The sequence below is a fragment of the Musca domestica genome, unplaced genomic scaffold (assembly GCF_030504385.1).
Source record: "Musca domestica strain aabys unplaced genomic scaffold, Musca_domestica.polishedcontigs.V.1.1 29, whole genome shotgun sequence".
Lineage (NCBI taxonomy): Eukaryota > Metazoa > Arthropoda > Insecta > Diptera > Muscidae > Musca > Musca domestica.
The window spans coordinates 9,801,984-9,816,985 of NW_026712296.1; the positions used below are offsets into that span (position 1 = coordinate 9,801,984).

The following is a 15,002-nucleotide window of genomic DNA, read 5'->3' on the forward strand; positions in this document are numbered from 1 at the left end:
TAATAGTTTTTGGAGAAAAACTTTACAAAATGTGAAAAACGTAAATGTTAATATGTAATAAGAAAATAAAAGACTATTTCCTTATGCTTTCAATTTGAAATTTTTTTGGAATTAGCAAGACTAATAGTTTTTGGAGAAAAACTTTACAAAATGTGAAAAACGTAAATTTTAATATGTAATAAGAAAATAAAAGACTATTTCCAACATTTTTATTTAAAAAACTTGTAAAATTAGTATTGCATCCTTTGTTTTAATTCTCCTTATGGGGGACAAATTGGTTTGTTTTGATTTGATCAGCTGATTAGTTGCAAGCTTCTGCAGGAATACCGTCTGTTTACTTTTCGCATTTTCCTTGCAAAAGAGAATAAAACTACCTTACTCTCTCAGAAAGAAGTTACTGGACAATTCCTGCAGGAAAAGTAACCAGACACACCTATTGTTTACGTTTTGTTTACAGTTTGTTTATCTTTCGCATGATACAATAATAAAGGTAGCCGCATCAATAAACTGTAAAAATATTTTTGTCATTTAAAATTTTGAATGGAAAATTATTTTAATGTGTCCCTCAAGATAAAAATAATTTCTCGGAAACAGAGTACAAATATCTACCACTTGAAAATTAAAAAAAAAAAAAAGTGAAATATTTTTACTATAAGCAGTTAAAATTGTTGAGAAACACATACCAAACACACATCAACAATCTTCCACATTGCGTTGTATCATCAACTGTGTCGATGCGGCTACCTGTATATTAGTAACATGGATTTGTGTATCACAAAACAGCTGTGTCGGCAAGTGATGTCAACATGTATGTTAGGAAAAATCGATATATTTTCAAAAATAAAATGTTTTTAAACGCGAGCCAACGTCTCATCGGGGGATAGGTTGCTCACACTAAGCTATCGTTAAAGTTCAACAAGTTAAAAAGTATGTTTCGGTTTTGCCGACAGATGTATACTCTCAGCCAATGTACGGTTATTTAAAAATATTTAGACTTCTGTTATGATTATTCAAATGTTTAACCCCTTATGGAGTAGGTACCGAAGGAAAGGGCCAATATTGGCCATTTTATATCGGACCTAAATAAATATGACATGAATGTTGTGAAGTGTCAGGTTTGGACTATATTGGTAACTTCCTTCATTTTACATGTGATATGCGATAATTTTTAGAAAATGTTATCATGTGCGTGAGGTACCAGATATAGTCGACCGAAGTTTTCCATTTTCATGCTTCATCTAATACATATAAAAGTATTGGTATGGGCAATGTTACAAGAAAATCGAACATTTATATCTATTTTATGCGAAATCATAAATTCTATATTCATCTCAGGTTTCTCTCAAAGAGAGATATATTTAGATATAGCAAGTTGTAAAGAATCACTGACTTGTTTCGCAAGTTATGACAGATAGAAGTATTGAAAGTTATGACCCTTTGTGAGTAAGGTACCAGAAGGGGTTCGCAGATATATATCATCTTCACAACAGATCCTGTGTTAGAAAATATTTGTATGTGTGAAATTTGAAGAGCGTTGAATGCTTATTTCGCTTTTTGAGCCTTTTGTTTTTCAAAATCTTGAACCCTATGTAGGGCTGGTAGCCACAGAAATAGTCCGATCCCTATCATCTTTTTAACAGACATAAATATTAGGATTTGCAAAGTTGGAGCAAAATCGGATTATTGCTTCTTTTTCTGAACAAAAAATATTTTTTTTTTTTGAAAATTTCGACCTTTTTTGAGGGAGGTTCCAGAAGGAGTGGACCGATGTATTCCATCTCGGTAGCAGACCTTGGGTTAATAAAATTATTGGGATGTGTGAAATTTTAAGACAATCGGACTTTTACATCACATTTTATAAGAGTTGTAATTATTCAAAATTTTAACCCTTTGGGGGGGAGGTACTTTAGGGAGTGGACCGATATTGTCAATTTTCGCACCTGATCCAGCAATGACGCAAATATTAGGATTTGCAAAGTTGGAGTTCGAAATTGGATTATCGTACAAGTACAGCAGATTTCCACCCCTAACTTTCGATGCCAACAAATGCATTGTTTCATGTCATTCCCATATTGAAATGCTGGATTTTCAATAAAAAAAATAGACGTTTCACAGGCACACACACAGACACGAAAATCAGTGTCCTTGATGGTCCTGTCAGGTGTCCCCTTTGGCATCCTAATTCTGTACCATAAAATGTAATAAGTCCCTTGTAAATCGTGAAATCTTGTTTAAATGTTTAAAATATATTCTCATTAGATAATTTTGCGAAGGAAATATGGGGTTTATTATAATATCCCCCTAAACTATAACTGTAACTTATTCTGATTCCACCAATCGATTCATAACATTTCTGATACATTTTAAACTATGATTTGAGAAAGAATAAAACACCATTACATTTAAGATTTCTTTTGCATTTTGTTAATATTAACTAATTAAATATTTATTTATTAAAATTACTTAAGGTGTAAAATAATTTCATTAGTTTTTCCTTTTTGGATGCAGTTTTAGTTACATTTGTTTTTTTTTGTAGATAATAAATATGAACTTGTATACACACAGCAAAAACCTCCTTCGTAATGATAATCAAAAATGCATAACAATAGAGATATTCGAATCAAATTAATTTATATTGACATTGGTATGTATTATATTTCTCAATTTATATTTTCTTCTTCTTTCTTTGATATTTGTACAAAAGATAAACTAATATAATATAAAATTTACTTTCTTTGATGATGGTGTTATTTGGAAAACAGAGGCGTTACCAGTACGAAATTTTGTAATTTTTAATTTATATATTATGAACAAAATGTTATATGTATATAATTTCTTTGTATATAATTAAGGAATCTGTAAAGGATATGGACTTATTATCGTTTCAGTTTTTTTAGTTTCTTTTCAATTTATTTAAATGCATTTTGAATACTAGATACACCACCAGCAATACGTATTTTAAAAATATGCAAATAATTCCTGTTATATTAAATATAAAAATAAGAAAATACTTAGAAACAGAAATAATAATCACACACTCGTACAATTAATTAAACAATTCGTAAAACTTATTTTAAAAAATCGTTTAAGACATTTCTTACACAGTACATTTGATAACTTAACAAATATTATACAATTTTTTTTTTGCAAAAGTAAAAGGAAAAATTATTATAAAACTATGAAAGAAAAAAACATATTGCAAATATAGAGAAAAATTTTAATAAAAACTTGCATAGAAATGGCTTACATCTTCATTTTAAAAACATTAGATTTGCTATTGAGAACCCAAATTTATTTAAATTACGGCGTGCTACAAACATAAAAAAACTGAATAGAGAAGTAAATTGCATATTTTGGGAACACACCCTCAAAAAGTTGTATTAGGACAAAAAGTTCAATTTTTGTGGGCTTTTAGATAAATATATTTTTATTGTTTTGTTAACTAAATTTAAAAACGTGAAGCATGTTTTTTGCTTGCCTAGTTTATTGTGAAGATCTAGGGATTTTCGACAATCCGGCACACTTGCATATGTTTATGGAATAATCAATTGGACCTGCAGGAATATACTGGTGTTGCAATTTTCTGTCGATATCATAAGGGAAAAATTGGTCAAAATTGAAAAAAATACATTCTTGCATTTCTGGAACAGAGCAAATATGTAGACAACGAAATACTCTAAAAACAAAAAGAACCAGAACAAATGAAGTTCATAAGGTTTTTGCTTTTCAGAAATATTATTAAAAATCCTTTTTTAAATTGCAAATTACCGAATAGATTATAATTTTACATATAGGGCTTAAGGAAAAAATTATGTGGGGATAAATTCCTACACTCAATATCGAAAAAAAAATCGATTGAAATGAGTTTGTGTATGCCATTTTTAGATTAATGAAATTATATAACTTTGTTTTGTTTTTGTTGAAAATTGGTTTTAACTAAAATTTTCTAATTAATTGAAATTTGTTAGATATCAATGTGGCGAGGATGTGCCACCTCTTTTGGCTACTGAAAAGAATATAGAATAATATGTTTTCTGTAGAAAAACCTTAAAAATGACAGACTTGTTGATTGTTTACATCAGGTTTGATGAGGAAGTCTAATTTTCTTTTATCCTTACCAAATATGCAATGTTTCTAAAGATGTCGAGGGAGAAGAAGAAGAATTTGAAGTAGAGGGACCTTTTATATGCTCCCAAGATCTAAATATTCCAAACGAAACCACATCCAACCAACATTTTGCATTTAAATATAAAATACTGTACAATTTGTAACCTCAAATTCGTACTCCCGCTTTTAAGTTGAGTTAGTTCAGCATCATTCCCTAAAATATATGGTACTTTGATTTTTTAAGATAGCTAACGCATAATATATAAATCTTATTGAATTCCAAATTATAATGAAAATTTAAGTTTCAAAAGGAATATTAAGTGTAATATATCCTTCATTCCTTGGCAGATGGTTTACCAAAAAACTTCGATAGAAAAAATCAAAAATTGATTTTCCCAGTCATTAAGAAAAAGGCCCGTGGGTTGGTCTCTGTCAAAATTATACTACGCATTCTAATTTGTTTTACGAAATAATTAATATGGATACGCAAGCACTTGCTGAGAGACATGTTTCGGATGAGAAACAGAAGAACATTTCCGTGATTCATTAGCACCAACTGCAACTAAAAATTGTCGAACAACAAAAATGTAATATTAATTTAACATAATTTGTTGTTCAACGTAAGCAAAATTTGGGCCTCTAAGTGAAGATTGGACTTCAGTTCTAGAGAAAATTTAGCAGAATTTAACATTTAGCATCTTATTGCAATAATGTGGAATCTGTATTGTCATTTGCTCACTATTCGACAAGGATGTAACAATTTTACCTTCAAGTGAACATTACCCGGGTTATGAAATTAAGTGTTTCAATTTATATAAGAATACTAATACTGTTCTGACTGACTTTAAAGTACATTTAGATTTAGGAAATCCACTCCATTTCAAATATCAACTCCATAGCGTATATGTCAAATAATATGCACGCAATTTATGAATACGATTTACCCATGGTACAATAAAAAGGTAAGGTAGAGCTACCAGCTGATTACAATTTTTTCCAAGTTTGCCCGACTTCTTCCAATTTTTTGCGTGTATTTAAAAAAAATCAATGATTGAAAGAAATGTAAATTGCGGGACCCGCATTGAGGATATTTACTAGATTTGAAAGATTGAAAACTTTGTATCATATTTTTTAGAAAAAATCCAGGTATTTCATTTATTTTTCGCGTTTTTAACTTTTTTTATATGAACAAAAACAACGAATAAATAGAAACAACTTGTTGAATATACTTTTGAATAATTCTGAAAGGAAGCGGGCATAGCCTTAGGGCTGTATTTCTGTAGTTTTATGAAGTTGTTCTACCTCCTTATTGTACCATGTATTTACCATGGTAGAAGAATACAGGTTGACGCATCGACACAGGTGACGGGACATTGAACTGTCAAGCCAATTTTGGAATTGAAAATTTTGAATGAAAAATTATTCAAATTTGTAAAAATTGTTGAAAACGTAAAATCTGCTTATATTAAAAAAAAGAACATTTTAAAAATTTTTGGCATATCAATGTTCCCAAGCAATTGACGCGTGACGTATGGGCTATGGAATTGGCATTTAAAATATTTAAAATTGATTGGATTTGGTAGTGTAAACGTGCTCTTAAAGAAGGGTAGCATAAATCATATAAAGAAAACATTGAGAAATGAAAGCTAACAACTTTTTTATATGTTTCCCGCTGAGGGAATTATTCACTTGCACTAAATCGCCACAAAAAAGGAAAATTTTGATTATTTTGAATAAAAAAGGGTCGTTGTTGTTCATTTGGACTGAATTGCTATTTAGAGAAAGTTATAAGATCTTACACAAATTAACATTTAGCAATGGACAGCACAGCACATCTGCAATAAAATTTTGTATTTTGTGATCTGAACCTTACATATTGAGGGTGTTTCGCAAATATGCAGACTACTGTTGAAATATGCTTTTATTTTGTAATTATTTTTGGTTGTAGCGCAATGCAATAGCTGCTGGGTAAAGGACCAAATCAGAAAGGGTCATTTACTCAACAGTTCCTTATTTTTGTTTTATTTATTTTTTTAAACATAAAAATTAAAAGCCTAAGAAGACACAAGAAAAAGTAATTTTAGTACATTAAAACAAAATAATTATAATAATAATAAAACAGATATTTTGCAGCACACATGCATATATAATATTTTTGTTTTACTTAATATGTAATCTATCATTTGTTTATAAACGACAATAACTAGGACGATGACATCGTAGCAGGTGGCAAGGATAGATGTTTGTATGTGTGTGTATTGGGATGGGTTAAACAGCTGATATTTATTAACACACCATGATGCACCGTTGGGTTTTTGTGTACATCCTCCTACGCCCTCGCTCTTCATCATCATTGTCCTGGCATTTCGATTTGTCTGTTTGCTCTTGAAATAGTGATAGCATAATTTGGGGTGGACGACTTGTATATTATGCTGCCAATAGATTTCGTATATTTTTAGGCGTATTCTCTTCATTAAGATGTTTTGTTGTATATCGCAGAGCATTTAGCAGAGGCTCCGCCTTAATGGCCGGCTGTTGTTGTAGAAGTCTTACACATCCCTTGACATCGACATGAGCACCGCGGGCAAATGCACCGACTGGATGAACATGATCGTATAGTATAACAAGACCGACCATAACTCTTAATACCAGCAGATGGGTTTCTTCGCGTTCAATTTGTTGAAGAAGTTTTCTGGAAAATATAAAAAAAGATAATTTATAAAATTAAAGTATTTAATAAATATAAATTAATTGTGAACATAAAATTAAAAATAAAAAAAATAATAAAATACATGCCGTGATTTATGATTATTCTAACAGTTGACCCTTTATTGAGGAGGTTCCGAAGAAGTTGGCCAATATTGTCCAATTCGTATCGGACCTAAGTCTGATATAGATATTACAACGTGCCATATTTGAACTATATCGTCTATCTTTTATACTGTATATGAAACAAGTGCAAATTTTTGGAAAATGTAGAACTATGCATGAGGTACCAGATATAGCGGACTGAAATATTCCACTTCATCTAATAGAGATAAACATATTGGTATTTGCAAAATATGAAGGAAATCGAACATTTATATCCAATTTTATACGAAATCATAAATTCCAATAAATTTCTTATTCATATCAGATTTCTGGTTAAGAGAAATATTTAGATATAACATGTTGTATAGAATTGCCGACTTGTTTCGCAAGTTATGACAAATATAAGCTTTGCAAATTGTGACCTTTGTGGGTGAGGTACAGGAAGGGGTTGGTAGATATCTATCATCTTCACAAAAGATTTTGCGTTTCCAAAATTTTTAGATGTGCAATTTGAAGTGAGTTGGATGCTTTTTTCGCTTTTTATAATTTTCAAAATTTTGAATACATCGTGGGGAAGTAACAATGTAATGTATTCAGTAATAATGGACTGTGTCAAATTTGAAGAGAACCAGATGCTTATTTCAGATTTTATGATCATTTTGGTTATTCAAAAGTGTGACCCTTTGTGGGGGAGTTACCAGAAGGAATGGTTCGATCTCTATCTTTTTAACAGATTTTATGTTAATTTCGCGTATTATGAGCTCCATGGTTATTCAAAATGTTCACCCTTTCTAAATCGATAAATTTCATATTCCTATCAGATTTTTGGTAAAAGTTCGCAGATTATGATAGATAAAATTTTTTTTAAAATTGTGACTCTTTGTGGGTTAGGCACTAGAAGGGGTTTGCAGATATATATCATATTCACAACAGATATTAACAAAACAAAAATATTTAGATGTGTGAAATTTATAACAGATCTTGTGTTGATGAAAATATTGAGATGTACCAAGTCTGAATGGAATCGGATGTTAATTTCCCGTTTTATGCGCTTCATGGATACTCAAAATTTTGACTCTTTGTGGGGGAGGTACCGGAAGGAGTGGACCGATACATCCTATCTTGATACCAGACTTTGAGTTAATAAAAATATTGTGATGTGTGTAATATGAAGAGGATCCTTTTTTTGGATTTTATAATCGTTTTGGTTATTCAAAATGTTGACCCTTTGTGGGGAAGGTACCAGAAGGAATGGTCCAATATCTACTATCTTTATAACAGATCTTCTGTTGATGGAAATATTGAGATGTGCCAAGTCTGAATGGAATCGAATATTAATTTTGCGTTTTAGGAGCTTCATGTATATTCAAAATATTGCTCCATATACAGGTTTAGCTGAAAAAACTGTAACCAACTTTAGACTGCTGTCATTTCTAAGCCACACGTCCGACAGCTGTTAAAATTATTCCAGTGACAGCTCATTACATTGTTTACAAGCGTACAAAAACATTTTGGTGAGAGTTTTCAAGAAAAAAAGTTATTCGTGATGGAATTCAAGCGAGATAGTGTGATTTCTTTATATTTGGCTGGATAACACAAGTGGCTATCGTTAAAGGACTCCAGCATTTAAATGTGAATAAATGTTTTGTGTCTCGTTCCATCGCTCGTTACCGTGATACTGGTAGCGTAGTCCGATGTCAAGGAAGTGGACGGAAGAAAACAGGGGCCAAATCACCGCATTCGTCATCGAGTTCTGTTTTGTATAGAGAAACATTTCGATCGCTGTAAATTTTTGGATCACCGCATTCGATCGCCATTTATTTTGTCTATTACTTTTTTACATTGCTGCAAACATATGGTAATAAGAAATTGGAAGCGAAAGAGAACTTCGTTTTCTTCGTCTTCGGACTCAGAGCATGAGAACAAAGTGCCATTATTATGAAAAAATATTCGTGACAAATTCAATTCTTTAACATTGCCTGAAGTGGTGTAGGTGGTTCTATTTAAAATAGAATAAAACTGCCACTTTCACCAATTTCTTCTTTCTTTTTGTCTGTCTCTTTTGTTTGATTTCGTGTTCATCTTCGAGTAAAAACAATTCAAGAACGACTGCGGTGATCCGCGTAAACTACATTACGATGCTGAAAAATAGTGGCCGAAAAATGGCTCGTGAGCTGAACATATCGCAATATTTCATTCGGCAAATATTGAAAAATGAACAAAATGATCGTGTTTAGCTGCCATAGAGGTCAGCTGAAAATGTGCACCTTCACCAGAACTCAAGCGCCGGCCATGGTGATGGTGTGGGCCGCCATAACTGCCGATGGTCGCTCTTCGCTCGTATTAAACGACCACGGCATCAGAATAAATGCCGATTTTTTATCGCGAAAATATTTTGGCCGCAGACCTTAGACATTCCAACAGGACTCAGCACCATCGTACTCAGCACGCGCCTCCCAAGAATTGTTACAAAATGAAGTTCCTCGCTTCATTTCCTGCGCACAATGGCCAACAAAATCTCCGGATGCCAATCCGTTGAATTGTTGTGTCTGGAGTATTTTGGAAAGCAAGGTTGGCACTAAAAAATACCAAAGTGTCGATCACCTCAAGCACCTCACCAGGAATGGGCCAAAATGCAGCAGAGCAACATTCGGGCAGCGTGTGACGGTTTCATTGGCCGTTTGAAGGCCGTAATTCGTACAAAAGGTGGCCAATTCCAACAAATTTAAACTTATTTTAAAATTGGATGCTATGACATTTTTTTCTTTCATTCAATAAAATGTAAAAATAATGGCGTTTGACTTTGTTGCAGTTTTTTTATGTACATGCCGGCAAAACCGACAGACACTTTTTAACTTTTTTTTTTGTTTTTGTTCATCATTCCTATTGAAGGAGTTTCGTTGTGTTAGTGTTATAACAAATACTTACGGGTTTTCCAACATTCGCAGACACACTTTGGCCATTGTGCCCAGTGTTTCCGTTGTGTTGTCCACATCGTCGGCATTATCGGCAACAAACTTAGAGGTAGCTTCACTTAATACTTTCAACATGGGTGTAGCGTGGGCATAGAACAATGACATTCGATTGGCCAATTCTGTGCTCACCAGCATGTTATTTGTCGCATCGATACGTTGTCGACTGACGATACGTCTGTAATAACTGAAATCATTTTGTATCGCAGGTGTTTTCATCTGAAAGTAAGAAAAAATTAATAAAATATATTATCGCATATATCATAGAGTAGCTTGCGAACAGAATGAAGTAGTTTGATAAAATTGTACCCAAGGGAATTATAGGCAGGGCAGATCTGCTCATTTTCATTTGGGAGAGAAATTTGCTCACTCGCAGGATTGCTCGAGTGTCTTTCTTCACTCGTTTGTTCTGTATGGGAGCACTCCCAAGTCACTCTTGTTTGAAAAATTGGAGTGGTAGAAGAATCGCTTAAAATAGAGCAAGAGTTTGCTCTAAGAGTGAAAACAAGTAAAAAACCAGTTAAGTTCAAGTTAATTTCAAAAAAAATCCGTCGAAAAATACCGCTCATTTATATGGGGGCTGAACTTCAAATACGAAATTCAAAACAATTCCGGTTCTTCAAACAATTCCACCTCTTTTTAGGTTATTTGGCGATGTTCAAAACGCCGGACAACTATCTTCTACTTTTGACTCTATTTTCAAAATCTTCTGGATTTTTCAAGATTTTCGCCAACTTATTCAATTGATCCTTGTTATTTGGTATAGTGAAGAAAATTCTATAAAGTAAAATATCAAAAATTAAAAATCCACAGCTGTGGCACACATGAATGAATTGAATAGTTAGGTAGGCAGAGAGGCGGACAGACAGGTGAATTAGTTTCGAGAATTAAATTGAAGCTACTTTAGTGGCATAAACGTGCAAAAGATAATCAGAAGGAAATGGAAAACATTCGTGATTTGTAAATTAAACAAATCAGACGAAAACAGATTTTATGCGTAATACTCAGTTGGTCGGTCGGTCGTTCGGTCGGGTTGTGTTCACATATAACATAAGCAAAGCATACGTACACACATAAATGGTCAATTAATATAGATGAGGGGGCAGCAGGTAAGCAAGTAAATTACAGCGGCGACATGTATTTTCCATATTCAAATAACTCAAATAATTCTCGCTGAGAGTTCAGGGAAAAACGTGAGGTTTATGTTTGAGCTCATCACATCATCATCATCGTCGCAAAATTAAAACTACACGAGTTAGCAAAATAAGCACATTCTCCCACCCCTGCTTTTTCCTGCCCTTATGTTTCCAACATGAAGATGTGGTTGGTTGTCCCACAAGGTTCTAAGTTTTTATATATAAGTAGTTAATGTTAATGTTGAAAAGTGTGCAGTGTTTACATGGATTCGGATTAGACAACAACATGATTCATGGGGTAAGTAATAAATTTTAGAATTAATCAATTGAAATCTGATTTGAAATTGAAATTGAATTTAATTTTCAGCGAATAATGTATATTCCGCTTTTGCTGTTGCTCTTACTCTACCGTGTTCTTGGTCAGGCGGATGACTACTATTTTAATAACAGAGATTACCAGCCATTACAGCAACATCAACAACTGCCAGTAGTAGGACGTAATAATTTCCACCCGGAACCTTACAACACTCCGTACACGCCATTGTCCTACTCAAATAAAGATTTTGTGCAAATATCTCCATACTACAAGAACAATGGCGATAATTTTAATGAATTTCAGCAGCCGCCATACTCCAATGCCAAATCAATGCCATTTGCTGTACCCAGTGCAATAACAGTGCCCACAGATCTGTGGTCTGGTCCACCCATAGTGGTTGAAGATATTAATGATTACCATTCAACCACCAACCGTATTGGACGTGTGGGTAATAAAGTATCGTCTTTTCGTAGCACTAATAACTTACATCCCAACCACCACACCCAAGGAGCCAATGATGAAGGAAGGAACGAACAACCACACCAACTGCCTCCACAGTTGCAACCGTCACATTTTAATTATGACAATGGAGTAGTATATCACAGTGATATTCGGCGGCATCAAATATTTAACTCAGCTCACACTGAAGCTTCTACAACAGGACAGGAACAACAACCACAACAAAAGCCCCAAATAAATCTTAAAATTTACAATGAACCAGAAACATCCACAAAAACAACGCCAAATCATCAGCGTTATCACGGGAATGTCGCTCAACCGAATAGCCAACAATTATATGCCACAACTTCAAATACAGATTTGAATTATTACCGAACTCGCTCGATTTTCAATGGGGCAACTGAAACTGACCCATTGGCCGAACGAGGAACGGATTATGCCAAACATTTTATGGAATATTTGAAAAAATATCCTCGTAGAATAAAACCAGAATATTAATTGTTAGTCATTGAATGAATTGTAGAATAAAATTGAGAAATTGTAATATTACTGTGTTTTTAGGATTCGAAGGGCGCACAGGGTTTTTATTTCAGTTGGACATGAAACACCTAAACCTAAAACTTTTGTAATATGAGTGTTTACACCCTCAGTCATATGGCTACAGAGGAGAGGGTATATAACATTTGATACGGTCAAAACGTGCCCCATCGAAATAATGGTTTTAGACCCTAGGTCTCTTTGGACTAAATCTGTTTCAAGACATTTGGAGTCGATATAGCGATGTCCGTTCGACCGTCTGTCTGTCTGGTTGGTGCGCACGATAACTCTCGAATGAAGTATCTGATTTGGTTCAAACTTGGTACATCGCAATACGATTGTCAAACTTAGATCGAGTTCGGAGATGGGCAATATCGGTCTACTCCTTCTGGTACCTTCCCCACAAAAGGTCGAAATATTCAAAAAATATTTTGTTGTACAGAAAGAGAAAAGATAATACGATTTTGTTCCAACTTTCCAAATCCTAGTATTTGCATTAGTGCTAGGTCAGGTGCGAAAATGGACAATGTCGGTCCACTCCTTCTGGTACCTTCCACACAAAGGGTCAACATTTTGAATAACCATGATGCTCGTAAAACGCGAAATGAGCATCCGATTCCATTCAGACTTGGCACATCTCAATATTTTCATCAACACAAGATCTATTATAAAGATAGTAGATATTGGACCATTCCTTCTGGCACCTCCCCCACAAAGGGTCAACATTTTGAATAACCAAAACGATTATAAAATCCGAAATAAGGATCCTTTTCATATTACACACATCACAATATTTTTATTAATTCAAGGTCTGGTGTGAAAATGGGACATATCGGTCCCCTCCTTCTGGTACCTCCCCCACCTTGGGGCAAAATATTGAGTATCCATGGAGCGCATAAAACGGGAAGTTAACATCCGTTTCCATTCAGACTTGGTACATCTCAATATTTTCATCAACACAAAATCTGTTATAAAGATGGTAGAGATTGGACCATTTCTTCTGGTACCTCCCCCATATAAGGTTCCAGATTCTCAAAAACGAAACGCTCAAAGCAAAATAAGCATCGTACTCTCTTCAAATTACACACATCTAAATATTTTTGCTAATGTAATATCTGTTGTGAATTTGATATATATCTGCGAACCCCTTCTGGTGCCTAACCCACAAAGAGTCACAATTTCCAAACTTTTATCTGTCATAACTTTCGAACTTTAATCAGAAATCTGATAGGAATATGTAATTTATGGATATATATGATATCCAATAAAATTGAATATAAATAACAGTCTTAGGTCAGATACGAATTGATCAATAACGTTAAAATGCTGCGGAACCTCCCCCACAAAGAGTCAACATTTTGAATAATCATAACTCAAGGCTGGGGGTATACATTTCTCGGCAAACCCGACTGATACTTTTTTACTTGTTAGTCGTAAATAGTATACCCTTACCACTGTTTATGCACGAAAGATCTTGAGTAACTCTGTCTCAATATAATTGTATACCCTTCACCTTGGAAAGGAGGGTATATTAACTTTGTAATTCCGTTTGTAACATGTCTAAATATTCGTCGTAGACCCCATAATATATATTCATAATCAGCATAAAATTCTAAGTCGATTCAACGATGTCCGTCTTTCTGTCTGTCTGTTGAAATCACGATACAGGCCACATTATTTGACGTAGAGCGTCAAAATTTAGCAGAATAATTTGTATTGTGTCTAGGATGGTTGGTTTTGAAAATGGCATATATCGGTCCACGTTTTGGTATAGTCCCCATATAACGGTACTTCCCGATATTCGGTATTTTGATGATTTTTGCCGCATTTTTTCATGGATTTATCTAAAAATTGGTATTTGTTGGTCATAGTGGGTTCTAGCCGCGGTGGCGAAACATTGCCTCTATAAGTCCACGTTTTGGTATAGTCCCCATATAACAGTACCTACCGATATTCGGTATTTTGATGATTTTTGCCACATTTTTAATTGAATCAAAAAAATCAAGCTAACTTGATAATTTCGGGTTTTATGAGATTAATGAAAATTCAAAAATTTTACCCTTTGTGTGAGAGATACCAGGAGAGGTGGACCGATATATCGCATCTTCACAGTTGATCTTGTTTTTTATGGATTTGTCTTAAAATTGGTATTTGTTGGTCATAATGGGTTTTTGCTCCGGTGGCGAAACATTGCATGTATAAGTCCACGTTTTGGTATAGCCCCCATATAGCGGTACATTCCGATATTCGGTATTTTAATGAATTTTGCCACATTTTTTATGGATTTGTCTAAAAATTGGTATTTGTTGGTCATAATGGGTTCTAGCTCCGGTGGCGAAATATTGCATGTATAAGTCCACGTTTTGGTATAGCTCCCATATAACGGTACCTTCCGATGTTCGATATTTTGATGATTTTTGCAACATTTTTTCACGGATTTGTCTGAGAATTGGTATTTATAGGTAATAATGGGTCCTAGTTCGTGTGGCGAAACATTGTATGTACAGGTCCACGCCACGATATTCGGTATTTTGATGGTTTTTGTCACATTTTTTCACGGATTTGTCTAAACATTGGAATTAGTTGGTCATAATAGGTTCTAGCTCCGTTGGCGAAACATTGTATGTATAGGTTCACGTTTGCCGATATTCGGCATTATGAAGA

General features: G+C 33.8%; 2 protein-coding genes across 2 annotated transcripts in view; one reads left to right on the forward strand and one right to left on the reverse strand.

The window, feature by feature from the left end:
* Positions 1-2,401: 2,401 nt before the first annotated feature.
* Positions 2,402-15,002, reverse strand: part of LOC101892863 (CYFIP-related Rac1 interactor B) — a 77,801-nt gene continuing 65,200 nt past the window's right edge. Inside the window, exons 4-5 of the mRNA XM_005186584.4 lie at positions 9,847-10,109; positions 2,402-6,799 (exon numbers count right to left, since the gene is read on the reverse strand). Of these exons, the coding sequence (XP_005186641.1) occupies positions 6,535-6,799; positions 9,847-10,109 (528 nt within the window). The 3' untranslated portion in view covers positions 2,402-6,534. The remainder of the gene's footprint in view (positions 6,800-9,846; positions 10,110-15,002) is intronic.
* Positions 11,072-12,345, forward strand: LOC105262024 (uncharacterized). The gene is made up of 2 exons (XM_011295496.3): positions 11,072-11,324; positions 11,394-12,345. Exons 1-2 carry the CDS (start codon positions 11,259-11,261, stop codon positions 12,297-12,299), a joined length of 972 nt encoding a protein of 323 aa, XP_011293798.1. The 5' UTR covers positions 11,072-11,258; the 3' UTR covers positions 12,300-12,345.

What these genes read in the sequence shown, in the direction of transcription:
- LOC105262024 (XM_011295496.3), top strand. Translation starts at nt 11,259, where the DNA reads ATGTTAATGTTGAAAAGTGTGCAGTGTTTACATGGATTCGGATTAGAC. An exon ending in ACAACAACATGATTCATGGG is followed by an intron (nt 11,325 to 11,393) that starts GTAAGTAATAAA and finishes TTTAATTTTCAG; the next exon opens with CGAATAATGTATATTCCGCT.